Consider the following 27,072-nt stretch of genomic DNA (forward strand, 5'->3'; position numbering starts at 1 on the left):
CCGCCTCCAAGGCGGCCTCCTCATGACTTTCGGCCTCCCCAAACCGCATCCTCGGTCGGTGGCAGGCTCTCCCGCTTTTGCGACGCCTGGTGGCCACATGTCCAAGACCGATGGGTGAGAGACATTCTGTCGCACGGTTACAGGATAGAGCTCAGCTCTCGTCCTCCGACTCGTTTCTCCAGAACATCTCCGCCCCCCGAGCGAGCCGATGCACTTTTTCAGGCGGTGAACACTCTGAAGGCAGAAGGAGTTGTGATTCCCGTTCCCATTCAAGAACGTGGTCGCGGTTTTTACTCCAACTTGTTCGTGGTGCCAAAAAAGGACGGATCATTACGCCCCGTTCTGGACCTCAAACTGCTCAACAGACACGTGAGAACCAGACGGTTCCGGATGGAATCTCTCCGTTCTGTCATCGCCTCGATGTCCCAAGGAGACTTCCTAGCCTCAATCGACATCAGGGATGCTTATCTCCATGTGCCGATTGCACCAGAGCATCAATGCTTCCTGCGTTTCGCCATCGGGGATGAACACCTTCAGTTTGTGGCACTGCCTTTCGGCCTGGCGACAGCCCCATGGGTCTTCACCAAGATCATGGCATCCGTGGTGGCGGTCCTACACTCTCAGGGCCACTCGGTGATCCCTTACTTAGACGATCTCCTAGTCAAGGCACCCTCCCGGGTGGCATGTCAACACAGCCTGACCATTGCTCTGGAGACTCTCCAGAGGTTCGGGTGGATCATCAATTTCCCAAAGTCAAAATTGACACCGACCCAATCACTGACTTACCTCGGGATGGAGTTTCATACTCTCTCAGCGATAGTGAAGCTTCCGCTGGACAAACAGCGTTCGCTGCAGACAGGGGTGCACTCTCTCCTTCGGACCCAGTCACACCCCTTGAGGCGCCTCATGCACTTCCTAGGGAAGAAGGTGGCAGCAATGGAGGCAGTTCCCTTTGCGCAGTTTCATCTGCGTCCACTTCAATGGGACATTCTCCGCAAATGGGACAGGAGGTCGACGTCCCTAGACAGGAACGTCTCTCTTTCACTGGCAGCCAAAACCTCTCTTCAGTGGTGGCTTCTTCCCACTTCCTTGTCGAAGGGAAAATCATTCCTGCCCCCATCCTGGGCTGTGGTCACGACGGACGCGAGTCTGTCAGGGTGGGGAGCGGTTTTTCTCCACCACAAGGCTCAGGGAACCTGGTCTCCGACAGAGTCCTCCCTTCAGATCAATGTTCTGGAGATAAGGGCAGTGTATCTAGCCCTAAAGGCGTTCCATCGGTGGCTGGAGGGCAGACAGATCCGCATACAGTCGGACAACGCCACGGCGGTCGCGTACATCAACCACCAGGGCGGCACACGCAGTCGTCAGGCCTTCCAAGAAGTTCGGCGGATTCTGCTGTGGGCGGAAGCCACAGCCTCCACCATCTCCGCAGTTCACATCCCGGGCGTAGAAAACTGGGAAGCAGACTTTCTCAGTCGCCAGGGCATGGACGCAGGGGAATGGTCTCTTCACCCGGACGTGTTTCAAGAGATCTGTTGCCGCTGGGGAACGCCGGACGTCGACCTCATGGCGTCTCGGCACAACAACAAAGTCCCGGCATTCATGGCACGGTCTCGAGATCACAGAGCTCTGGCGGCGGACGCATTAGTTCAGGATTGGTCGCAGTTTCGACTGCCTTATGTATTTCCTCCTCTGGCACTGCTGCCCAGAGTGTTGCGCAAGATCAGGTCCGACTGCCGCCGCGCCATCCTCGTCGCTCCAGACTGGCCGAGGAGGTCGTGGTACCCGGATCTGTGGCACCTCACGGTGGGTCAACCGTGGGCACTCCCAGACCGACCAGATTTGCTGTCTCAAGGGCCATTTTTCCATCTGAAATCTGCGGCCCTCAACCTGACTGTGTGGCCATTGAGTCCTGGCTCCTAGCGTCCTCAGGGTTATCTCAAGATGTCATTGCCACTATGAGACAAGCCAGGAAACCAACGTCCGCCAAGATCTATCACAGGGCTTGGAGGATCTTCTTATCCTGGTGCTCTGATCGGGGTTTTACCCCCTGGCCGTTTGCCTTACCCACTTTTCTTTCTTTCCTTCAATCCGGAATGGATAAGGGTTTGTCTCTCGGCTCTCTCAAGGGACAAGTATCGGCGCTTTCCGTGTTTTTTCAAAAGCGTCTAGCCAGGCTTCCGCAGGTCCGCACGTTCCTGCAGGGAATTTGCCACATAGTCCCACCTTACAAGCGTCCGCTGGAACCCTGGGATCTTAACAGGGTGCTAACGGCTCTTCAGAAACCACCTTTCGAGCCGATGCGGGATGTCTCTCTATCACGCCTTTCGCAGAAGGTGGCCTTCCTAGTGGCAGTCACATCACTTCGGAGAGTGTCTGAGCTAGCAGCGCTGTCATGCAAAGCCCCCTTCCTGGTGTTTCACCAGGATAAGGTGGTTCTGCGTCCGGTCCCGGAATTTCTCCCTAAGGTGGTATCCCCTTTTCATCTCAATCAGGATATCTCCTTACCTTCCTTTTGCCCTCATCCAGTTCACCAATGTGAAAAGGATTTGCACTTGTTAGATCTCGTGAGAGCACTCCGGCTCTACATTTTTCGCACGGCGCCCCTGCGCCGTTCGGATGCGCTCTTTGTCCTTGTCGCTGGCCAGCGTAAGGGGTCGCAGGCTTGCAAGTCAACCTTGGCTCGGTGGATCAAGGAACCGATTCTTGAAGCCTACCGTTCTTCTGGGCTTCCGATTCCTTCAGGGCTGAAAGCCCATTCTACCAGAGCCGTGGGTGCATCCTGGGCATTGCGGCACCAGGCTACGGCTCAGCAGGTGTGTCAGGCGGCTACCTGGTCGAGTCTGCACACTTTCACGAAACACTATCAGGTGCATGCCTATGCTTCGGCAGATGCCAGCCTAGGTAGGCGAGTCCTTCAGGCGGCGGTCGCCCACCTGTAAGAGGGGGCCGTTTTTCGGCTCTTTTTATCGAGGTATTCTTTTACCCACCCAGGGACTGCTTTTGGACGTCCCAATTGTCTGGGTCTCCCAATGGAGCGACAAAGAAGAAGGGAATTTTGTTTACTTACCGTAAATTCCTTTTCTTCTAGCTCCTATTGGGAGACCCAGCACCCACCCCTGTTCCCTTCGGGCTGTTGTTCTTTTGTGTACACATGTTGTTCATGTTGAATTGTTCTTTTGGTTCATGGTTTCAGTTCTCCGAACATCCTTCGGATTGAATTTACCTTAGACCAATTTATAAGTTTTCTCCTTCCTGCTTTTGCACCAAACCTGAGGAGCCCGTGATGCACGGGAGGGTGTATTGGCAGAGGGGAGGGGTTACACTTTTTAAAGTGTAATACTTTGTGTGGCCTCCGGAGGCAGAAGCTATACACCCAATTGTCTGGGTCTCCCAATAGGAGCTAGAAGAAAAGGAATTTACGGTAAGTAAACAAAATTCCCTTCATTTGTAATGTTTTGTTATTTTAATGCACAGTTAACTGTTACTACGAGATTGTCCAGTACTAGACACCATCCCCCCTTTAAGATCTTTCTTTGCTTTTCTCTCTCCTATAGATTTTTCCTACGAGTGTCTGAGTTGTTCGACAAGACCCGGGTATGTATTACCGATATTTGCCTCAGTATTAAAAATGACTGTATCTCAGCGGGGTCAGGCTGACCATTAACATACTTATGCGGTACCGAAAAGTAATCTTAATGTTCTGGCTTAGGATGGGAAATGTGTCTTAAGCTCCTTACGCGGAGGAATTTTCACACTGTAGCGGTATTGCAGACAATGGCTTCTTTATTTTAAAGGGAAACTGTGACTATGTTTTGTACTGCGCGAACAATGGGAGGCTGGCTGCACGAATGCAGTTAGTTATGTCTTACTCTGAGACGCTGTGGGGCTCCAGCAAAAAGAGGATTTACTTTATTCTGAGGATAGAAGAGAAGATAATTAGACAAAATAAAACTAAAAATACTCCATTTTTGGCATAAACCAGTCTGACGCTCCAGACCCACGTCTACCGTCTAGGTGACATTAATGATAAACATAATAGCGTTGTTGCCGGTAGGCCGCTGTAGCCTGCTGAGGAGTAGTCAACTTTTTTCCTAAGCTGTAATTCCTAGTGTCAGCCTCCTGGTGGCAGCAGTGTACACCCTTGATTCCTGTGTCCTCCAGTGAAGCGCCCAAGAAACATAATTAGGAATTTTAGGGAGAGGCATGACTAATCCAGTATGGTCAACAATAGGCTTCTCCTTACCCCTCTCCAGGTGATTGACAGGGTTTTTTATTTTCCTGTTTACATGTCATTACCTAGGTTACCGGCCACCAGTGTTGTCTTCCAAATAATACTCTTCCTAATACTCTTTCTAAAGAGCTTGTAAGCACTGCTCTTAAGCTGGAGAGTTTGTTGGATTCCGCCAGCTTTAAGGCCCCAGTATTCCTCTTCCAATGCTGCAAAGGTGCTGCTGCTTTCAGCATCAGGAGACCGCACAGGTTAGGCTAGCAGGGCAACCATGATGATGGTCAGGACTGTCAATCGAGGAGCGCACTGCCCACCAGCAAATAGTAAGCTGGGAGACCGGAACTGTGGGCTCTGAAAGGTTGAAGATGACACAACCCCCATAATTCTGATATATATTTTTGATGTCTGGGATATATATATATCAAAAACAAACTTAAAAATTATCCAAAAAATATAATATATTATATATATATATATATATATATATATATATATATATATATATATATATATATATATATATATATATATATAAAAATATATGTAATAATAATTATTATAAATAATATATGGGTAATAGTAATATATTATTATAAACAATAATATATAAATATATACATATATATATAATTTATATATTATTGTTTATAATAATATATTACTATTACATATATATTATTTATTATATATATTAATTATTATTATATTTTATATAATTATTTTTTTTTTGATAATTTTTAAGTTTGTTTTTTTTTTTAAGAAATATATATTTCTTTGTCGCTCCATTGGGAGACCCAGACAATTGGGGTGTATAGCTTCTGCCTCCGGAGGCCACACAAAGTATTACACTTTAAAAAGTGTAACCCCTCCCCTCTGCCTATACACCCTCCCGTGCATCACGGGCTCCTCAGTTTTATGCTTTGTGTTGAAGGAGGCACACACTCACTCAAGCTCCCATTTTAGTCAGCAGCAGTTGCTGATTGTATTGGATGGAAGAAAAGAGGGCCCTGACAGGGCCCCCGGCATGCTCCCTTCTCACCCCACTGAGTCGGCGGTGCTGTTAAGGTTGAGGTACCCATTGCGGGTACAAAGGCTGGAGCCACATGCCGTTTTTCCTTCCCCATCCCTTAGAGGCTCTGGGAGAAGTGGGATCCTAACCGGTCACCATTCACTGGGACCGGGCTCTCTCCGCAGCCCCTGGGGGAATCTGACGGACAGGAGACTGGGTATCATCAGGGACAGGCCCTGCATCTATAAGGTACTCTGTGTCCCCTTGGGGACGGCGCAGGAGCGCCTGTGTTACAGACGCTGCAGCGGCTGCTGTTTGTTTGTGACGACCGGGACTACCGCGCCGACCGCGCCTGTTTGCCGGCCGCGTTATTAAATTTAGTCCCCGGCTTCTGCGGCCTAGTACCATAACTCCCGCCCCCGGGCCTGCCAGTCAGGGGTAAGGGCGGGACGGTCGACTGGACGTCGGCAGTGAGGGCTGGAGCATACTTGGGTGTTCTCCTCCCCCCTCACTGAGCACTGTGGGGCACCAGATTCCCGCACTTTATTAGTCACGCCCACGGCTCCCTCCTCCTCTGAGAACTTTGGCAGCCATATTTGCAATCACTTCTGCCGGTGGAGGATTTCAGAACGAGCTCTACAGCTCTGGGAGGCCCAGGCAGGGAATCTGGTGGACACACAACCGCTTTGGGCGGTCGGTAAGCCACACCGGTTACCCGGTGCTGGCCCCCCTTGGGTGCCGAAGTGTGTGTGTGTGTATATATATATATATATATATATATATATATATATATATATATATATATATATATATATATATATATATATATATATATATATATATATATATATATATATATATACATTTTCTCTGTTCGGCCGCATTGTTTTGCTTTTGGCTATATACCCTCAGTGATCACTCTCAGAGGAGGCTACAGCATGTCGTCCGCAAAGATGAAGGGTGCCAAGGCACAGGCTTATTTTGCAACCTGTACCTCTTGTGCGGCTATGTTACCTGCAGGTTCCACCTACCCTCACTGTGTGCAATGCTCGGCCCCTGTGACACTCACTCAGTCGGAGCCTCGGGCACTGGTGGGACCCCCGGCTCATTTAGAACCGCCGGCTCCCACTGTCCAGGTGGCAGGGACAGAGTTTGCAGTTTTCGCTGAGAAACTCTCTGAGTCGCTTTCACAATCCATAGCTCAGTCTATGGACAGATGGTCTGCTAAGATATTAGAAGCCTTGCAGTCCAGATCGGTCACACAGGCCCCGGGCACTGTGAGTTCATCGCCCCCAGGCCCCTCTCGGTCGGTGCAGCAGAGTGCTCCTGGGGTGACACCTAGGTCCCACGGGGAGGACTCCGACACGGACCGCAGCCCCAGACCAGCTAAGCGGGCTCGCTGGGAACCTTCCCCAGCTTCATCGCGCTGTTCGGGGTCGCAGCATGAGGACTCTCTGGAGGATGAAGCGGAGGTCGCAGCTCAGGGCTCTGATCCTGACGTTGCTCTCAATCTTGATACACCTGAAGGGGACGCCATAGTAAATGACCTTATAGCGTCCATCAACCAGGTGCTAGATCTTTCTCCCCCAACTCCACCTATAGAGGAGTCGGCTTCACAGCAGGAGAAACACCAGTTTAGGTTTCCCAAACGTACACGGAGTGCGTTCTTCGATCACTCTAACTTCAGAGATGCTGTCCAGAAGCACAGAGCTTTTCCGGACAAGCGCTTTACTAAGCGCCTTAATGACACACGTTACCCCTTCCCCTCTGACGTAGTTAAGGGTTGGGCTCAGTGTCCCAAGGTGGATCCTCCAGTCTCTAGGCTGGCGGCTAGATCCGTAGTATCAGTGGCAGATGGTTCATCGCTCAAGGATGCCACTGACAGGCAAATAGAGCTCCTGATGAAATCCATCTATGAAGCCATAGGCGCGTCTTTTGCTCCGGCCTTTGCAGCCGTGTGGGCACTCCAAGCTATCTCAGCTTGTCTGTCTGAGATTAATGCGGTCACACGTACCTCTGCTCCGCAAGTTGTGTCTTTGACTTCTCAGGCATCGGCCTTTTCGTCCTACGCCATGAACGCCGTCCTGGACTCAGCGAGCCGTACAGCGGTAGCGTCCGCAAATTCGGTGGCAGTCCGCAGGGCCATGTGGCTACGCGAATGGAAGGCAGACTCCGCTTCCAAGAAGTTCTTAACCGGTTTGCCATTTTCTGGCGACCGTTTGTTTGGCGAGCAATTGGATGAAATTATTAAACAATCCAAGGGAAAGGACTCGTCCTTACCCCAGTCCAAACCGAACAAACCTCAGCAACGAAAAATTCAATCGAGGTTTCGGTCCTTTCGGCCCTCAGCCAGGTCCCAGTCCTCCACGTCCAACAGGTCAGAGAAGGGCCAGAGGAACTCTTCTGCATGGCGGTCTAAGTCACGTCCTCCAAAGACCGCCAGAGGAACCGCCTCCAAGGCGGCCTCCTCATGACTTTCGGCCTCCCCAAACCGCATCCTCGGTCGGTGGCAGGCTCTCCCGCTTTTGCGACGCCTGGTGGCCACATGTCCAAGACCGATGGGTGAGAGACATTCTGTCGCACGGTTACAGGATAGAGCTCAGCTCTCGTCCTCCGACTCGTTTCTTCAGAACATCTCCGCCCCCCGAGCGAGCCGATGCACTTTTTCAGGCGGTGAACACTTTGAAGACAGAAGGAGTTGTGATTCCCGTTCCCATTCAAGAACGTGGTCGCGGTTTTTACTCCAACTTGTTCGTGGTGCCAAAAAAGGACGGATCATTACGCCCCGTTCTGGACCTCAAACTGCTCAACAGACACGTGAGAACCAGACGGTTCCGGATGGAATCTCTCCGTTCTGTCATCGCCTCGATGTCCCAAGGAGACTTCCTAGCCTCAATCGACATCAGGGATGCTTATCTCCATGTGCCGATCGCACCACAGCATCAACGCTTCCTGCGTTTCGCCATCGGGGGCGAACACCTTCAGTTCGTGGCACTGCCTTTCGGCCTGGCGACAGCCCCACGGGTCTTCACCAAGGTCATGGCATCCGTGGTGGCGATCTTACACTCTCAGGGCCACTCGGTGATCCCTTACTTAGACGATCTCCTAGTCAAGGCACCCTCCCGGGGGGCATGTCAACACAGCCTGACCATTGCTCTGGAGACTCTCCAGAGGTTCGGGTGGATCATCAATTTCCCAAAGTCAAAATTGACACCGACCCAATCACTGACTTACCTCGGGATGGAGTTTCATACTCTCTCAGCGATAGTGAAGCTTCCGCTGGACAAACAGCGTTCACTGCAGACAGGGGTGCACTCTCTCCTTCGGACCCAGTCACACCCCTTGAGGCGCCTCATGCACTTCCTAGGGAAGATGGTAGCAGCAATGGAGGCAGTTCCCTTTGCGCAGTTTCATCTGCGTCCACTTCAATGGGACATTCTCCGCAAATGGGACAGGAGGTCGACGTCCCTAGACAGGAACGTCTCTCTTTCACCAGCAGCCAAAACCTCTCTTCAGTGGTGGCTTCTTCCCACTTCCTTGTCAAAGGGAAAATCATTCCTGCCCCCATCCTGGGCTGTGGTCACGACGGACGCGAGTCTGTCAGGGTGGGGAGCGGTCTTCCTCCACCACAGGGCTCAGGGAACCTGGACTCCGACAGAGTCCTCCCTTCAGATCAATGTTCTGGAGATAAGGGCAGTGTATCTAGCCCTAAAGGCGTTCCATCGGTGGCTGGAGGGCAGACAGATCCGCATACAGTCGGACAACGCCACGGCGGTCGCGTACATCAACCACCAGGGCGGCACACGCAGTCGTCAGGCCTTCCAAGAAGTTCGGCGGATTCTGCTGTGGGCGGAAGCCACAGCCTCCACCATCTCCGCAGTTCACATCCCGGGCGTAGAAAACTGGGAAGCAGACTTTCTCAGTCGCCAGGGCATGGACGCGGGGGAATGGTCTCTTCACCCGGACGTGTTTCAAGAGATCTGTTGCCGCTGGGGAACGCCGGACGTCGACCTCATGGCGTCTCAGCACAACAACAAAGTCCCGGCATTCATGGCACGGTCTCAAGATCACAGAGCTCTGGCAGCGGACGCATTAGTTCAGGATTGGTCGCAGTTTCGACTGCCGTATGTATTTCCCCCTCTGGCACTGCTGCCCAGAGTGTTGCGCAAGATCAGGTCCGACTGCCGCCGCGCCATCCTCGTCGCTCCAGACTGGCCGAGGAGGTCGTGGTACCCGGATCTGTGGCACCTCACGGTGGGTCAACCGTGGGCACTCCCAGACCGACCAGACTTGCTGTCTCAAGGGCCATTTTTCCATCTGAATTCTGCGGCCCTCAACCTGACTGTGTGGCCATTGAGTCCTGGCTCCTAGCGTCCTCAGGGTTATCTCAAGATGTCATTGCCACTATGAGACAAGCCAGGAAACCAACGTCCGCCAAGATCTATCACAGGGCTTGGAGGATCTTCTTATCCTGGTGCTCTGATCGGGGTTTTACCCCCTGGCCGTTTGCCTTACCCACTTTCCTTTCTTTCCTTCAATCCGGATTGGACAAGGGTTTGTCTCTCGGCTCTCTCAAGGGACAAGTATCGGCGCTTTCCGTGTTTTTTCAAAAGCGTCTAGCCAGGCTTCCGCAGGTCCGCACGTTCCTGCAAGGAGTTTGCCTCATAGTCCCACCTTACAAGCGTCCGCTGGAACCCTGGGATCTTAACAGGGTGCTATCGGCTCTTCAGAAACCACCTTTCGAGCCGATGCGGGATGTCTCTCTATCACGCCTTTCGCAGAAGGTGACCTTCCTAGTGGCAGTCACATCATTTCGGAGAGTGTCTGAGCTAGCAGCGCTGTCATGCAAAGCCCCCTTCCTGGTGTTTCACCAGGATAAGGTGGTTCTGCGTCCGGTCCCGGAATTTCTCCCTAAGGTGGTATCCCCTTTTCATCTCAATCAGGATATCTCCTTACCTTCCTTTTGCCCTCATCCAGTTCACCAATGTGAAAAGGATTTGCACTTGTTAGATCTCGTGAGAGCACTCCGGATATACATTTCTCGCACGGCGCCCCTGCGCCGTTCGGATGCGCTCTTTGTACTTGTCGCTGGCCAGCGTAAGGGGTCGCAGGCTTCCAAGTCAACCTTGGCTCGGTGGATCAAGGAACCGATTCTTGAAGCCTACCGTTCTTCTGGGCTTCCGATTCCTTCAGGGCTGAAAGCCCATTCTACCAGAGCCGTGGGTGCATCCTGGGCATTGCGGCACCAGGCTACGGCTCAGCAGGTGTGTCAGGCGGCTACCTGGTCGAGTCTGCACACTTTCACGAAACACTATCAGGTGCATGCCTATGCTTCGGCAGATGCCAGCCTAGGTAGGCGAGTCCTTCAGGCGGCGGTCGCCCACCTGTAAGAGGGGGCCGTTTTTCGGCTCTTTTTATCGAGGTATTCTTTTACCCACCCAGGGACTGCTTTTGGACGTCCCAATTGTCTGGGTCTCCCAATGGAGCGACAAAGAAGAAGGGAATTTTGTTTACTTACCGTAAATTCCTTTTCTTCTAGCTCCTATTGGGAGACCCAGCACCCGCCCCTGTTCCCTTCGGGCTGTTGTTCTTTTGTGTACACATGTTGTTCATGTTGAATTGTTCTTTGGTTCATGGTTTCAGTTCTCCGAACATCCTTCGGATTGAATTTACCTTAGACCAATTTATAAGTTTCCTCCTTCCTGCTTTTGCACCAAAACTGAGGAGCCCGTGATGCACGGGAGGGTGTATAGGCAGAGGGGAGGGGTTACACTTTTTAAAGTGTAATACTTTGTGTGGCCTCCGGAGGCAGAAGCTATACACCCCAATTGTCTGGGTCTCCCAATAGGAGCTAGAAGAAAAGGAATTTACGGTAAGTAAACAAAATTCCCTTCTTTTCAGACAAAAGTATTTTGATATCCCGTTCTATATCTATAGGCATTAATACACAGTTGCCCCCCCCCAATTTTGCATCTATATCAGCTTTTACTCTTCTTTTTGTTTGGCCCTATATCCAGAGGAGCATTTGTGAGGTCAGACACTGATGATGGAGGAGACGCCGTGCTCACAATCTTCATTCTAGGTCACCCCAATGGTGCTGGATTGGGTTTAGGTCTGGGATTTGTGCAGCCGGTCATGGCCTTCCAGACTGGGTCTTTGCGGACCTTGGTTTGTGCATTGGGGCACAGAAAAGGGTCTTCCCTAAACTGCAAAAAGAAAAATCTTTTGCTGTAATTTTTCAATATGTGTAAATGCAGCCTCCTCCGACCAATGATTATTAAGCAGTACCACTTTAAATGACAAGAAGTCATGGATAAAAAAGACAGTAAATCAGGTGACAGTAACAGACTTTTGCTCTAGTTTCATTGTGTGGAACTAAAGATTGTTTGGGGAAGTTGTGGTCCTTCAGGGTTTTTATGCAAAGTTATCCAGCAAATATCAGCACAAAGAGAAATGTGTGCAGAAAAGTAATATAATCAGCTTTAAGCTCTCACAACAGCTCCAAAGCCAATGAATTATTAACATTTAGATAAAATGATCAGCAAGCTCTAGAGAAGAGGCTGTGCAGAATGATATAGGTTTGTGTGAAGCCATTCATTATAATTTGTACATTATGCATTGAAATCCCTGGTATTTTGTCTGCAGAGAAGTCCAGTGGGCGGTTCTTTTCAGTGATTGACAGCTGTGTCTGTATGCACAGTCATACAGAGGAGACCTATCACTGAATAGGAACTGCCTCTGGGTGTTTTTGCATTTTAGTCCAGTGGGCGGTCCTACTTAGTGATTGACCGCTCGCTCTACTAGCACAAGAAAAACTGTCAATCACTGAATAAGACGCCCACTGGGTATATATGCGTGTCAGTCCAGTGGGCGGTCCTACTCAGTGATTGTGCAAGTAGAGTGAGTTGTCAATCGTACAGAGAAGACCTATCACTGAATAGGACCGCCCACTGGGTGTTTATGCATATCAGTCCTGTGGGCGGTCCTACTCGGTGATTGACAGCTATCTTTGTATGCACTGTTATACTGGGAAGACTAATGTATAGAAATTACAGGCTTCACCACATATACTGGAGGTGCTAATGGGATAAGGAATCATATAGTAAAAAGAATCCCAGCACTCGAATGAAAACAAGGGGGAAATTATGCAAAAGTGAATTTATTGATACACTGCAAAAGGAACCTAACCAGAGCAACAGCACCAACGTTTCGGCATAGAGCCTTTCTCAAGGTTGTTGCATCACTGGTCAGAGTAAGGAACCACGGGTCTCGAAGGACAACCGGGGGTTTGCAAATACTGGCAAGGTTCCACACGTTTTTGCAGGGTATACTGTGGAACGTACATCACTGGTCAGAGTAGGGAACCACGGGTCTCGAAGGACAACCGGGGGTTTGCAAATACTGGCAAGGTTCCACACGTTTTTGCAGGGTGTTTTCTTAATCATATGGAGAAGGAGATGATTAGTACAGGTATAATAACGAATTTGTGTACCAAAGGAGATAGTAATGGGCACGTGACATAGGTAAAGGCAGACAGCCGAAGCTGACATTCAAATCCGAGAGCCGAAGCTAGTATCGATACCAAAGTGAAGGAGAGGAAGAAAAGAGAGGGAGAAAGAGGGAAAGACAAAGAGAAAGAGAAAGAAAGAGAGAAAAAGAGGGAAAGAAAGAGAGTGAGAGTGAGAAAGAGAGAGAAAGAGAAAGAGAGAAAGAAAGAAAGAAAAAGAGAGAGAAAGACAAAGGGAGAGAGAGAAAGACAAAGAGAGAGAGAAAGAGAGAGAGAGAGAGAAAGAAGGAAAGAAAGAAAGAAAGAGAGAAAGAAAGAGAGAGAAAGACAAAGGGAGAGAGAGAAAGACAGACAGGTAATCAATTGTAAGAAGTATAATGTCAAAAGAGCATTTGTTCAGAATGCTCTCAAATGCCTTACAATACTCAGAGTTGTCAGAGAACAGCGTGGGCCGTAGAGAGACCCTGAGCCCCCTCGGAATTCTCTGGGTTTTGAAATATTCAGCCAGAGTGGCTGCGTGAAGTTCAAGGGCTGTGTTCCTCTTGGTCTCTCTCAGGAAATCGCGTGTGCGGATCTCGTCTGAGGGGATGGTGAGAAACTGAGTCCTTGTGGTCACTTTGGCAAGGATACTAGCGGCTTGCTCATCATTGAAGGAGAGAACAGGAGCCGACATGGGACTAGATGGTACAGTGGGAGCACTGGAAAAATAGTAATATCAATGTATAGAAATTACAGGCTTCACCACATATACTGGAGGTGCTAATGGGATAAGGAATCATATAGTAAAAAGAATCCCAGCACTCGAATGAAAACAAGGGGGAAATTATGCAAAAGTGAATTTATTGATACACTGCAAAAGGAACCTAACCAGAGCAACAGCACCAACGTTTCGGCATAGAGCCTTTCTCAAGGTTGTTGCATCACTGGTCAGAGTAAGGAACCACGGGTCTCGAAGGACAACCGGGGGTTTGCAAATACTGGCAAGGTTCCACACGTTTTTGCAGGGTATACTGTGGAACGTACGTTTTTTCTCTCTCTCTTTCTTTCTTTTCCTTTCCCTCCCTTTCTCTCCCTCCTTTTTCTTCCTTCTCCCTCTTTCCCTATCTCTTTCCATTTTCTTTCTCTCTCTCTCTCTCTCTCTCTCTCTCTCTCTCTCTCTCTTTTTTCTTTCTTTCTTTATCTCTCTTTCTCTCTCGCTCTCTTTCTCTCTCTCTCTTTGTCTTTCTCTCTCTCCCTTTGTCTTTCTCTCTTTCTTTCTCTCTCTTTCTTTCTTTCTTTCCTTCTTTCTCTCTCTCTCTTTCTCTCTCTCTCTCTTTTTTCTTTCTTTCTTTATCTCTCTCTTTCTCTCTCGCTCTCTTTCTCTCTCTTTGTCTTTCTCTCTCTCCCTTTGTCTTTCTCTCTCTTTCTTTCTTTCTTTCTTTATCTCTTTCTTTCTTTCTTTCTTTCCTTCTTTCTCTCTCTCTCTCTTTGTCTTTCTCTCTCTCCCTTTGTCTTTCTCTCTCTCCCTTTGTCTTTCTCTCTCTCCCTTTGTCTTTCTCTCTCTTTTTCTTTCTTTCTTTCTTTCTTTCTTTCTTTCTCTCTTTCTCTCTCTTTCTCTTTCTCTCTCTTTCTCACTCTCACTCTCTTTCTTTCCCTCTTTTTCTCTTTCTTTCTTTCTTTCTTTCTTTCTTTCTTTCTTTCTTTCTTTCTCTTTGTCTTTCCCTCTTTCTCCCTCTCTTTTCTTCCTCTCCTTCACTTTGGTATCGATACTAGCTTCGGCTCTCGGATTTGAATGTCAGCTTCGGCTGTCTGCCTTTACCTATGTCACGTGCCCATTACTATCTCCTTTGGTACACAAATTCGTTATTATACCTGTACTAATCATCTCCTTCTCCATATGATTAAGAAAACACCCTGCAAAAACGTGTGGAACCTTGCCAGTATTTGCAAACCCCCGGTTGTCCTTCGAGACCCGTGGTTCCTTACTCTGACCAGTGATGCAACAACCTTGAGAAAGGCTCTATGCCGAAACGTTGGTGCTGTTGCTCTGGTTAGGTTCCTTTTGCAGTGTATCAATAAATTCACTTTTGCATAATTTCCCCCTTGTTTTCATTCGAGTGCTGGGATTCTTTTTACTATACTGGGAAGACTGTCCGTCACGGAATAGGACCGCCCACTTGACTCAAGGGATTTCAGTGAATGAAAGTTTTAATTTTACAGAAACTTTTCTCAAAAAAATATCTACCAATCTGCACAGCTCCCCCTCCTCCATAACCTCCTGCCTGCAGATCAGATGTTCTATGCCACTTACCGTATTTTCCGGATAAGACGCACTTTTTTTTCCCCCCCAGAACTGGGGGTGCATCTTATTACCCGGATATGGCTTACAGGAGTGGTGGTGGTGAAGCGGGGTCACAGGAGGCAGGGTCGGTGATATTGAGGGCTTGGGGGAGTGGGTGTCACTGCAGTGGACTTGTTCAGGAGGGTCACAGGACGGAGGATCAGCAAGGATGCAGCGGGCGCCATTGATCTCGCTGCAGGGTTTCATTGAATCACCCGTGGTTGATGCAATGGACTTTAAGAAAATGGCTGTGTAGTCCTATCTGCACACACGCCACCACCGCAGCCATTTTCTTGAAGTCAATCTAGTCAATTGCGGGCAGATCAATTGCGCCTGCCACCGCGACACCCCCACACCCCCGCACCGCAGTATCACTGAGCCTCCGTCTGCTAACCCTTCTGAGCCGCTACACCACCGCCTCCACGCCTGCAGCATCGCCAAACCTGCCTCCTGCGATCTTCCTGAGCCGCTCCCCCGGTGAGATATTCTAAGACGGACCCTCATTTTAACACTATATAAAATTTTTTTTTTTTTTTTTTACTATTTTCCTCTTCTAAATTTGGGGGGGCATTTTGTAATCTAGTGTGTGGTATAATACGAAAAATATGGTAAGTTCCCTGTTAGGTATGTGGAGCTATTGTTAGGTGTGTGGAGCTATTGTTGGGTGTGTGGAGCTATTGTTGGGTGTGTGGAGCTATTGTTGGGTATGTGGAGCTATTGTTGGGTATGTGGAGCTATTGTTGGGTATGTGGAGCTATTGTTGGGTGTGTGGAGCTATTGTTGGGTGTGTGGAGCTATTGTTGGGTGTGTGGAGCTATTGTTGGGTGTGTGGCGCTATTGTTGGGTGTGTGGAGCTATTGTTGGGTGTGTGGAGCTATTGTTGGGTGTGTGGAGCTATTGTTGGGTGTGTGGAGCTATTGTTGGGTGTGTGGAGCTATTGTTGGGTGTGTGGAGCTATTGTTGGGTGTGTGGAGCTATTGTTGGGTGTGTGGCGCTATTGTTGGGTGTGTGGCGCTATTGTTGGGTGTGTGGCGCTATTGTTGGGTGTGTGGCGCTATTGTTGGGTGTGTGGCGCTATTGTTGGGTGTGTGGCGCTATTGTTGGGTGTGTGGAGCGATTGTTGGGTGTGTGGAGCGATTGTTGGGTGTGTGGAGCGATTGTTGGGTGTGTGGAGCGATTGTTGGGTGTGTGGAGCGATTGTTGGGTGTGTGGAGCGACTGTTGGGTGTGTGGAGCCATTGTTGGGTGTGTGGAGCCATTGTTGGGTGTGTGGAGCCATTGTTGGGTGTGTGGAGCCATTGTTGGGTGTGTGGAGCGATTGTTGGGTGTGTGGAGCTATTGTTGGGTGTGTGGAGCGATTGTTGGGCGTGTGGAGCTATTGTTGGGCGTGTGGAGCGATTGTTGGGCGTGTGGAGCGATTGTTGGGCGTGTGGAGCGATTGTTGGGTGTGTGGAGCGATTGTTGGGCGTGTGGAGCGATTGTTGGGTGTGTGGAGCGATTGTTGGGTGTGTGGAGCGATTGTTATGTGAGTGACCATCTGTTATCTTCCGTTCTCTATTTGGTGAGACTTTCTGGGTTGACCTTTTTAGTAAATCTTCATAGCATTTAGAGTAACCGCTCCATATATGAGAATTTTAGTTAAAGTAAAGGGGGGGAAAAACCCAAAACCCTGTGTTCTTGATAGCAGGTCTGTTATTGAGCTGTGCTGCACTATGTATGGTGGCTCATCTGCTCTCATAGTAGCCAAAATGTAAATCTAAAAATAAGAAGCGCTGATAGTGTAACACCAGATGAACAAGAGTAGTATATAGGAAATATACACTCACCTAATTCGGTTGTGAGAGTCACAACCACTGATAAGCATAAGATAATGGCATCTGCTGCAGCCCCACGTGGATGAACATTCAAAATGGAGTAGAGAAGGGGTTAACGCTGCGCATCAGCCAAATGAAACTGTAGAGATGTTGATGAATAATATATTTCTTTTATTTCATCGGTCTACGCGTTTCGAGGTCGAAACCTCTTCCTCAGGACCAGGACTTCAACAAAAGCAACCTGCTGTTGATGTATTGGTCCTGAGCAAGAGGTTTCGAGCTCGAAACGCATAGACTGATGAAATAAAAGATATTATTCATCAACATCTCTACAGTTTCATTTGGCTGATGCGCGGCGTTAACCCCTTCTCTACTTCATTTTGAATAGTAGCCAAAATGGCACAGAAAAGATATTTAGATCAGAAAATATACATGTTTGACTGCTGCATTCATGACGGATGTGCCCCTTCTGATGGATGGTGTATGTGCAGAGATCAGCAGCCTCACTATGCAGTAAGCCCCCCCATACTGGTGGGCAAAGGCAGTCAGGACCTGATCATTTACTACTGTCTATCAAGTGGATTTCCTGCTATGTATAAAAAAGCAGAACTTCAGCTTCTCTGATAATTTCATCTAAATTCCTTTTTTTTTTTTTTGCCCTTTCTCTAGAAAATCGAGGCCCGGATATCGGCTGATGAAGACCTGAAGCTTTCTGATCTTCTAAAATATTACTTAAGGGAATCACAAGCTGCTAAGGTAAACGATTCATTGCTTAATTAGTACAACATAAGGGTTCATTCACACGTTTCAATGGGTTTATTGGATTTTCCTAAACTTTTGACGGCAGAATACCTCACCCTGCAGTATGTTTCTTGCCCAAAGCTGGTGGATCCCATTCAGGTCATTGAGCAGTGACAAGCAAGTCTTGAAGAACTTCAAATTCCGATCCAACATAGCTGTCGTGACCGATAGAAATGGAGGCCGTGACTGCGGTGTGAACAGAGCCTTAAAGGGGTGTTTTCAAGTTCTTAAATTATTAATGAATAAGAGAAGGAAAAACTGGGCACTATCCACACTCAGCGGTTAATGACACACCGTGTGGTTCCTTAATCCGGTAAAACAGTTAAGGTCCATCAAATCCATTCATTTGGTTGAATACTAGCAGCAAGGAAAAAAATCCGTGGTGCTCTATTCAAAGAAAAAAAAAACCACTTTCTGAACAAGATAATAGTAGAACGAAAGGCACTCCCCGGAATAGTTGACAAAAAAACCCCTTTTATGCCATCAACTGGTTACAAGTGAAGGCACGGGGGAGGGGGGTTACACAGGGCACGTTGGACGACGGCCGTTTCCTGTCTTCGTTCAACGCTTCTACGGTGTGGGCCCGTAGAGGCGTTGAACAAAGACGCAAAGCAGCAGTCATCCGACATGCCCTTTGTACCCCCCCCCCCCATTGTTGCTTTCACTTGTAACCATTTGATGGAATAAAAGGGGTTTTTGGACAACTATTCCGGTGAGTGCCTTTCATTCCACTATTATCTTGTTCAGCAAGTTCTTAAATTGCTTTACTTAGTATAAAAATAAGCAAGTCTGCAATTGACTTGCTTTTTTATCTGCAGTCATTCTTCTGCTATCTCAGTTTTTATCTTTTTATAGTATACATCTCATTTCATGGTACTTCGCCACTAGTGGCTGCCCAAACTGGCATTAGGAGCTGTGTTAAGGGGTACTTCACACATAGCAAGATCGCTGCTGAGTCACGTTTTTTGTGACGCAGCAGTGACCTCATTAGCGATCTCGCTGTGTGTGACACTGAGCAGCGATCTGGCCCCTGCTGTGAAATCGCTGCTCGTTGCACACAGTGCTGGTTCATTTTTTGGACGTTGCTCTGCCGCTGTGAAGCACACATCGCTGTGTTTGACAGCGAGAGAGCAACAATCTGAATGTGCAGGGAACCGGCGTCTGGCAGCCTGCGATAAGCTGTAACCAAGGTAAATATCGGGTAACCAAGCGAAGCCCTTTGCTTGGTTACCCGATATTTACCTTGGTTACTAGCGTCCGCCGCTCTCAGGCTGTCAGTGCCGGCTCCCTGCACAAGTAGCCGGAGTACACATTGGGTAAATAAGCAAAGCGGTTTGCTTATTAACCCGATGTGTACTCTGGCTAGGAGTGCAGGGAGCCAGCGCTAAGCGGTGTGCGCTTGGTAACCAAGGTAAATATTGAGTAACCAAGCGCTTGGTTACCCGATATTTACCTTAGTTGCCAAGCGCAGCATCGCCTCCACGCGTCACTGCGGGCTGGTCAGTGGTCGCTGGCGAGATCTGCCTGATTGACAGCTCACAATTGACCATGTAGCGACGCACCAGCGATCCTGACCAGGTCAGATCGCTGGAGCGTCGCTAAAGTGTGACGGTATCCTTACTCTCAACATACCAGCCACCTCTCTCCAGCTCATTGATTTATATACAGTAGTTAGGGTCGTTTCACATATCCAGCATTTCGCTGGATTGCCGGATCTGGCACACTCCAGTACAGTGTAATACAGTACAATGGCATTGTGGCAACTTCCGGTCACATGATGTCATGTGACCGGAGCCTGTGACCGGAGCGTGCCGCGATGCCATTGTACAGTATTAACACTGTACTGGGGCGTGCCGGATCCGGCAATCTGGTGAAATGTCGGATGTGTGAAACGGGCCTTAACTGTTCACCTCGCTCTACTCCTTCCATCCTCAGTTTTCCAAACTCCATTCCTCAGAGCCACCAACAGATCATCTTTTCAGGATTTCCTTAGTAATGCACAAGTGAGGGAACCTTTGTGGTGCCTCAAGAATAATTCCATCACCGGTGCAATCCTAAGGAAATCCTGAAAGCCTCAGACTGAAGAATGGGGAACACTGGTCTACACAAAGGTTTTTATTAATTCACTGGTAAACAAAGTATACAACTGAACAAGACTTTAGAGGAACACTTGTCTGTAATCTCTGCTAAACGTGACCGGAATCTGAGGGATCGTACATACCAACCTGTCATTGACCTAAACCACCGTCCACTACCGGATGGATGCCGCCAGTTATAGGTATAGACATCTGCAGAGTTCACTTCCAGATGAACCTCATCCCTTCATGTACTTCTGTACAACGGCAACTAGTTAATTTATCAGGTTTAAAGGGATTCTGTCACCAGGTTTTTTGCCACCTAATCTAAGAACAGCATAATGTAGAGACAGAGACCCTGATTCCAGTGATGTGTCACTTATTCGGCTGTTTGCGGTAGTTTTGATTAAATCACAGTTTTATTAGCAGATTATCATCACTAGAGGACTATTAAACCTGCTGCTATGTAGTCCTCCATAGTCATCTTCTCTGTATCTCCCCGCCCCCACCACTCAATGGCTGCTTTCTGTGTACACTGTGCATAAGCAGAAAGCTGCCAATCAGGGGTGTGGGTGGGGTGATGCTTAAGCAGAAAGCTGCCAATCAGGGGTGTGGGTGGGGTGATACAAAGCTCAGAATTCAGAGAACTGGTGGATCTGCAGCAGGTAAGGGCGCTGTCACACATCCAGCTTTTTGCCGGTTTAATGGATGCGGCGCACGCCAGTACAGAGTATGCAGTACAGTGGCAGCGCAACAAGCGCCGGTCACGTGCTGTCATGTGACCGGAGGATGTGACCCGGAAGTTGCGGCGCTGCCACTGTACTGTGTCATACTGTACTAGCGTGCGCCGCATCCGTCAAACCGGAGAAAAGCCGGATGTGTAAGAGCGCCCTAAAACAGTGATTTTATCAAAATGACCTCAAGCAGCTCAGTAAGTGACACATCGCTGGAATCAGGATGAATGCCCCTACATTATGCTGCTCTCAGATTAGGTAGCAAAAACCTGGTGACAAATTCCCTTTAAGTAGGATTATGGGAACATTTTTATTTAGAGAACTGTTCTTTTCTCACTGTTCAGACTCTTAGCTTCCGCTATATTTTTGTAATCTAATGTGTTGGTGTGTTTTTCCATTTCATGACGCGTTTGCCTTCTTTTTCCCATTCCCAGGATCTGCTCTACAGAAGATCCCGCTCGTTGGTAGATTACGAAAATGCCAATAAAGCACTAGATAAAGCGAGAGCGAAAAACAAGGACGTGCTGTCTGCGGAAACCACTCAGCAGTTGAGCTGCCAGAAGTTTGAGAAAATCTCCGAATCTGCTAAACAAGGTAAAAGGGATGAAAGATGTATGCATCTGCCAAACAAATGGCACAGTAAAATGATTATTTTGTCCAGTGTTGGACTGGTGTATGCCAGGGGGGGTACGGGTAAAGTACTGAGGACCGGTTAAATGGTAGCCTCTGTGCACCGCACCAATCCAGACAAGAGCTGGAAAGAAGCTGAAAGAATTGCACGGTGCAAGACCCAAAATGTGACACATACTTTTGCATTATTGAACAATAATCCGTCTTATTTCATTCATCCTAAAAGCTTTCGGCATGCTTTTTTGTTGTTTTTTTTTAATTTAAATGTTTTTATTTAAGTTTTACAAGTTACAATCAAATATACATTGGAGGCTACCCAGCCTCTACCCCCTTCCCAACCCTCCCCTCCACAACAAACATTAAACAGTCTTGTAGAAAGGAGAGATAATGTCAAATCTGCAGCTCCACCCATTCCTAGACAAAAGTTCTTAAGTACCATTATTACATTTATCAATTAATCCAATTAGACTTTTTTGTTTTTCTTTATGAGTTTTTGCTATGTTTGGCATTGTACACTGTTAAATGTCATTTTTGATGAAGAATCTAACCTGTTCCCATGCTACTCTCTTCTCCCCAAACCTCTGTCATCATTATAGATAAGTTCTGCAGAAATTTCTCGCTCTTTTCCCTTTATCAATTTAGAGTAAGCCCAATCTAAACCTAACCAATTCCCTTGAAGCCAACCTAGCCCATTCCCTTGAAGCCAACCTAGCCCATTCCCTTGAAGCCAACCTAGCCCATTCCCTTGAAGCCAACCTAGCCCATTCCCTTGAAGCCAACCTAGCCCATTCCCTTGAAGCCAACCTAGCCCATTCCCTTGAAGCCAACCTAGCCCATTCCCTTGAAGCCAACCTAGCCAATTCCCTTGAAGCCAACCTAGCCAATTCCCTTGAAGCCAACCCGGACCGTGCCCATATTTTTTAAATTTGATGACGCCATTTCTTTTCCGGTTTATACTTTTCTCCACATTTATCACCCAATTAACTTTTTTGACCTACTCAGATATTGTAGGACTGTGGTCCAAAATCCAGTGTTAGTTTCCTGGCAATATATAATAGTCTAGATACGACCACTTTGCCCTCCTCCTCCAAAGGTAAATCCTCCACGTATCCCAAAATACATACAAAGGGAGTTAAGCTCGTCTCTATCGTGTATACTCTATCGATTTATCCCTGTCACCTCTCTCCAGTAATGTTCAATATCAGGACACGACCACATCATATGTAATAGATCTGCGGAACATATTTTGCATCGCGGGCAGAAGGGATCAGTTCTAACTCCAATATCAAACAGGAATCTAGGAGTGCGATATAATTGGTGAATAACGCACAGGTGTGACAGTCTGTATGCCTCCCCCAATGATAGACTGGGAATTCTAATATTTCTAACCATTGGTTGTCCTCAATAGGTCCTATAGCGCGTTCCCATTTTTCTTTTGCGTTTACTGGACAACTCCGGTGCACCAGATATAATAGATCCCAATATATTTCGCAATGCTTTTTTACTTTAACCCCTTACCAAGCCTGTTGTCTGTTTACTGTTTCCAAAAGCTGGTGCACAGGCATTACTACATTAAGTTGTACCCCCACTTCAACCCCGAGGATTTAAAGGATGTCAGTGTCACATAGAAGTCCTCAGTGAGGACAGCATAGAGGGCTCTTCTTGGCTTTTCTTCCCAATGTATTGCTCACACTGCGCTGCAGAGATCACAGCTGATGAAGACTCTGCATGCAAGTTCCTCCGCTTGTAATAGAATAACACTACGGTCTTTCTACAGCTTCTTGTCTGTGCAGAGATATAATTGTTAAGCTTGCTTAGGGCCGCTTTCACACTACGTTTTTTTTAACCTGTCTCGAACTTTTTTTTGCTGCAAAAGCGGATCCTGTTTTTGCAAAGAGAAACGCAAGTGTTATTTTACAGGATCCTGTCACTTGCAGTTTATGGGCGGGCATTGGAATCATGTGATCGGGAGTGAGGGGAACTGAACGTGACAGACTGGAAATTCAGACGCAGCTGGGGGCAAAAGAGAGAGGAGAAGGGAGGGGAGGAGAGAGAGGAGAAGAGAGGGGAGGGGAGGAGAGAGAGGAAAAAAGAGAGGAGGGGGAGAGGAAAAAAGAGAGGAGGGGGAGAGGAAAAAAGAGAGGAGGGGGAGAGGAAAAAAGAGAGGAGGGGGAGAGGAAAAGAGAGAGGAGGGGGAGAGGAAAAAAGAGAGGAGGGGGAGAGGAAAAAAGAGAGGAGGGGGAGAGGAGAAAAGAGAGGAGGGGGAGAGGAGAAAAGAGAGGAGGGGGAGAGGAGAAAAGAGAGGAGGGGGAGAGGAAAAAAGAGAGGAGGGGGAGAGGAAAAAAGAGAGGAGGGGGAGAGGAAAAAAGAGAGGAGGGGGGGAGAAAAAAGAGAGGAGGGGGGGAGAAAAAAGAGAGGAGGGGGAGAGGAAAAAGAGAGGGGGGGAGAGGAAAAAGAGAGGGGGGGAGAGGAAAAAGAGAGGAGGGGGGAGAGGAAAAAGAGAGGAGGGGGGGAGGAAAAAAGAGAGGAGGGGGGGAGAAAAAAGAGAGGAGGTGGGGAAAAAGAGAGGAGGGGGGAGGAAAAAGAGAGGAGGGGGAGAGGAAAAAGAGAGGAGGGGGGAGAGGAAAAAGAGAGGAGGGGGGAGAGGAAAAAGAGAGGAGGGGGGGAGGAAAAGAGGGGAGGGAGAGGGGAAAAGAGGGGAGGGAGAGGGGAAAAGAGGGGAGGGAGAGCGAGACTATGATCACGCCAGGCTGGTTTCTGGCCAAGCATGATCCTGTTTATCAGTATACCACTGTTCACATGCGTTTGCATGCAGTATAGTCAGGATCCAGCAATTTGCAGTATTTAGACGCAGCTCAAAAACGCTACAAGTAGCGTTGTAGAAAAATGTTAAAAAACTGCAAGTCGCTGGATCCTCACTAAACCGCATGTGAACGCATGTTGACGCGAGTCCATTGCAAATGCATTGAAATGAAAACGCATTTGCACTGGATTCGTTTTTGCGTGAAAAAAAACGTTCAGGACGCATGTTAAAAAGACGTAGTGTGAAAGCAGCCTACAATCATCATTCTCGGCAGCACATTGTACTGTGTTAACAGGTCATGTGCTGCCAAGAACAATATTCAATATGTAGAAACAATTAATACAAGAAAATGTGTTCAGCCTCTTTAAAGGAGGTATTCCCATCTCCAAGATCCTAGCACAATATGTAGTAGGTGAACTAATAATAATATCAAATACCTCCAACTAAAAATGTAGTATAGTTCTCCTGATTAGCTATGTTGCATACCTCATGCGCAGGGCATTGCAGCTTAGGTATGCATGGTTACGACCACTCGTTTAGTGACAGTTAGTTGCTTGTTGTCGTAACCATAGAGATCCAAGCTGTAATGTCCTGCACATGAGGTAAGAGATATGGCTATATCAGGAGAACATTTCTAATTGGAGGGGGTTTGCTAATATTATTGTTACACATTAAGATAGGATCTTAGAGATGGGAATACCCCTGTAACCAGGCTAATAAATGACCACCAATCAATCTCCATGTAGCCGCTCGGCGGTCAGTTAACACTTGTGGATAGCTAACTGCATGCAGCCTTGCACCACTTTCACACTGCGTAACGATCCCTGTTTGGTGGTCCCGTCGGGCATCCTGTCTGAACATTTCGTCCCCCCCCCCCCCCCGCAATACAGGTTTCGGACGTATCCGATGATTGGGCCGTTGACTATAAGGCTATGTGCCCACGGGATTATGTAACTGCGCAGGTACGATGCAGGTTTCCTGCAGCTGATCCCCCGGAATCCGCAGCTCTCCATTGCTGCGGGATCTGCGGTAAACCTGCGGACATTCATGCGACCTACCTGCGGAAGTCCGGCCCTGTATCTCCATAGTGGAGGGCCGGGAATTCCGCAGGTATTTCCGCAGGAATAATTGACATTCAGTTACGTGCATATACCGCAGCATGGACACAGACACTCCCCATGTCCCATAGGATAACATGGGGAGTGTCTGTACTTGCTAAAACCCTGCGGATTTATCTAGAAAATCCAGATAAATCTGCAGGTTTTCTGTGGCAAAATCCACTGGTACAGATTCCCTTGGGCACATGGCCTAATGGTGCAGAAGGAGTCACCGTGGGCTCTATCGTGCACCATTTTCGGAAGTATACTATTACTGGAAGCTGTCCGTTTGCACAATTATAGTCTATGGCCCCGGCGGCGCATGCAACCGAAACCCGTTTTGCGGGGGGTTTGGACAGAAGCCTTGACGGGACCACTGAACGGGGATCAGAACGGCAGTGTGAAAGCGGTGTTAGACTTGATAGGATGAATCTCTACTTTCAAATGTCTGCTCCTACTCTTGACATTTTGCACATGATTTGCTGGGCTTTTTGTCCTAAATTTTGGATGAAATCTAAGATATAAGCTCATTATGCTTATGAGCACACCGGCTAAAACGAATTAGAAAAAAAAGACTGGTGGGTATAGAAAAAGGGATTGCTATGGAGTGTCACAGGAAAGAAAAAAACACTCAATCCTATACAGAGGCGGGGGGGGGGGGGGGGGGGAGTGCAAAGGGGACAGAAAATTCCACAGGATTTTGTCATGGAGGAAGGAACACGGGAAGAGCATGTTTCAGCAGCTATCTGATGGAGGCAGCAGCTTTGTTCTGGGCGAAAAGAAAAGTTTCCAGTCACCCTATATGACTGCAGACTGTGCAATGGTGAGTGACTGTGCACACCCTGTATTCACAGTGCGCATGGGCATTTATGTGATGGCATGTACGCGATTGGCATTCACATATTCTATTGAGAGAAGCCAGCTGAGTTAGTACATGAAAGCCAGTATGCAAACCACACACCCACACTGCAGATAATGGGGAATTGTGACAGTGTGCACATTGCACACTGTTCTGATTCAGCAGTCTGCTAGTGATGTGTCAGTCACGAACGATGCAACACAAAGATCCGGCTTCCTGCTGTGACTGGCAGTAGCCGGCACCCCAGTGAAAGCCACTAAATTGTCCTAACGGCTCTCACTGGGCGTAAAAGTCCGGTGTTCAGTGTACAAAACCACACCCACATGTTCTAAACCCGCTATAAGTGGGCGGTGTTTAGCTGCTTGTGGGCGGAGTTTCAGCTGCGTAAAAGTAATCTTAAATATGCGTTCACATAGGGATCCATGAACGAGCTGGACTGCCCATCACTACAGTCAAATAAGTGATGAATTCCTATTTGCTCTGGTGTAGTTCTATCAGTCCTTTGCTTAGGGCTGGTTCACACTAAGCGACAACGAGGTCGCTGTTACGTCACCATTTTCTGTGACGTAACAGCGACCTTGTAAGTCGCTGTTATGATCGCTGCTTAGCTGTCAAACACAGCAGCCGAAGCAGCGATCATAACCGCGAGAGCAGGGAGCCGCGCACACTGCTTAGCGCTGGCTCCTTGCTCTCCTAGCTACAGTACACATCGGGTTAATTACCTGATGTGTACTGCAGCTACATGTCACAGTGCAGAGAGCAGGGAGCCGCGCACACTGCTTAGCGCTGGCTCCCTGCTCTCCTAGCTACAGTACACATCAGGTTAATTACCTGATGTGTACTGCAGCTACATGTGCAGAGAGCCAGAGCCGGCAGCACAGGCAGCGTGAGAGCTGCGGAGGCTGGTAACTAAGGTAAATATCGGGTAACCACCTTGGTTACCCGATGTTTACCCTGGTTACAGCTTACCGCAGCTGCCAGATGCCGGCTCCTGCTCCCTGCTCGCTTCATTCGTCGCTCTCTCGCTGTCACACACAGCGATCTGTGTGTCACAGCGGGAGAGCGCCTTTGAAGAAAACGAACCAGGGCTGTGTGTAACGAGCAGCGATCTCGCAGCAGGGGCCAGATCGCTGCTCAGTGTCACATACAGCGAGATCGCTAATGAGGTCACTGTTGCGTCACCAAAACCGTGA

The 27,072-nt window shown here is 48.3% G+C and overlaps 1 protein-coding gene across 1 annotated transcript in view; it reads left to right on the forward strand.

The window, feature by feature from the left end:
* SNX6 (sorting nexin 6) overlaps positions 1 to 27,072 on the forward strand; it is a 106,606-nt gene that overhangs the window by 73,772 nt on the left and 5,762 nt on the right. The window contains exons 10-12 of the mRNA XM_075330604.1: positions 3,558 to 3,597; positions 17,550 to 17,636; positions 20,925 to 21,084. Of these exons, the coding sequence (XP_075186719.1) occupies positions 3,558 to 3,597; positions 17,550 to 17,636; positions 20,925 to 21,084 (287 nt within the window). The remainder of the gene's footprint in view (positions 1 to 3,557; positions 3,598 to 17,549; positions 17,637 to 20,924; positions 21,085 to 27,072) is intronic.

The sequence above is a fragment of the Anomaloglossus baeobatrachus genome, chromosome 12 (assembly GCF_048569485.1).
Source record: "Anomaloglossus baeobatrachus isolate aAnoBae1 chromosome 12, aAnoBae1.hap1, whole genome shotgun sequence".
NCBI classification, from domain to species: domain Eukaryota; kingdom Metazoa; phylum Chordata; class Amphibia; order Anura; family Aromobatidae; genus Anomaloglossus; species Anomaloglossus baeobatrachus.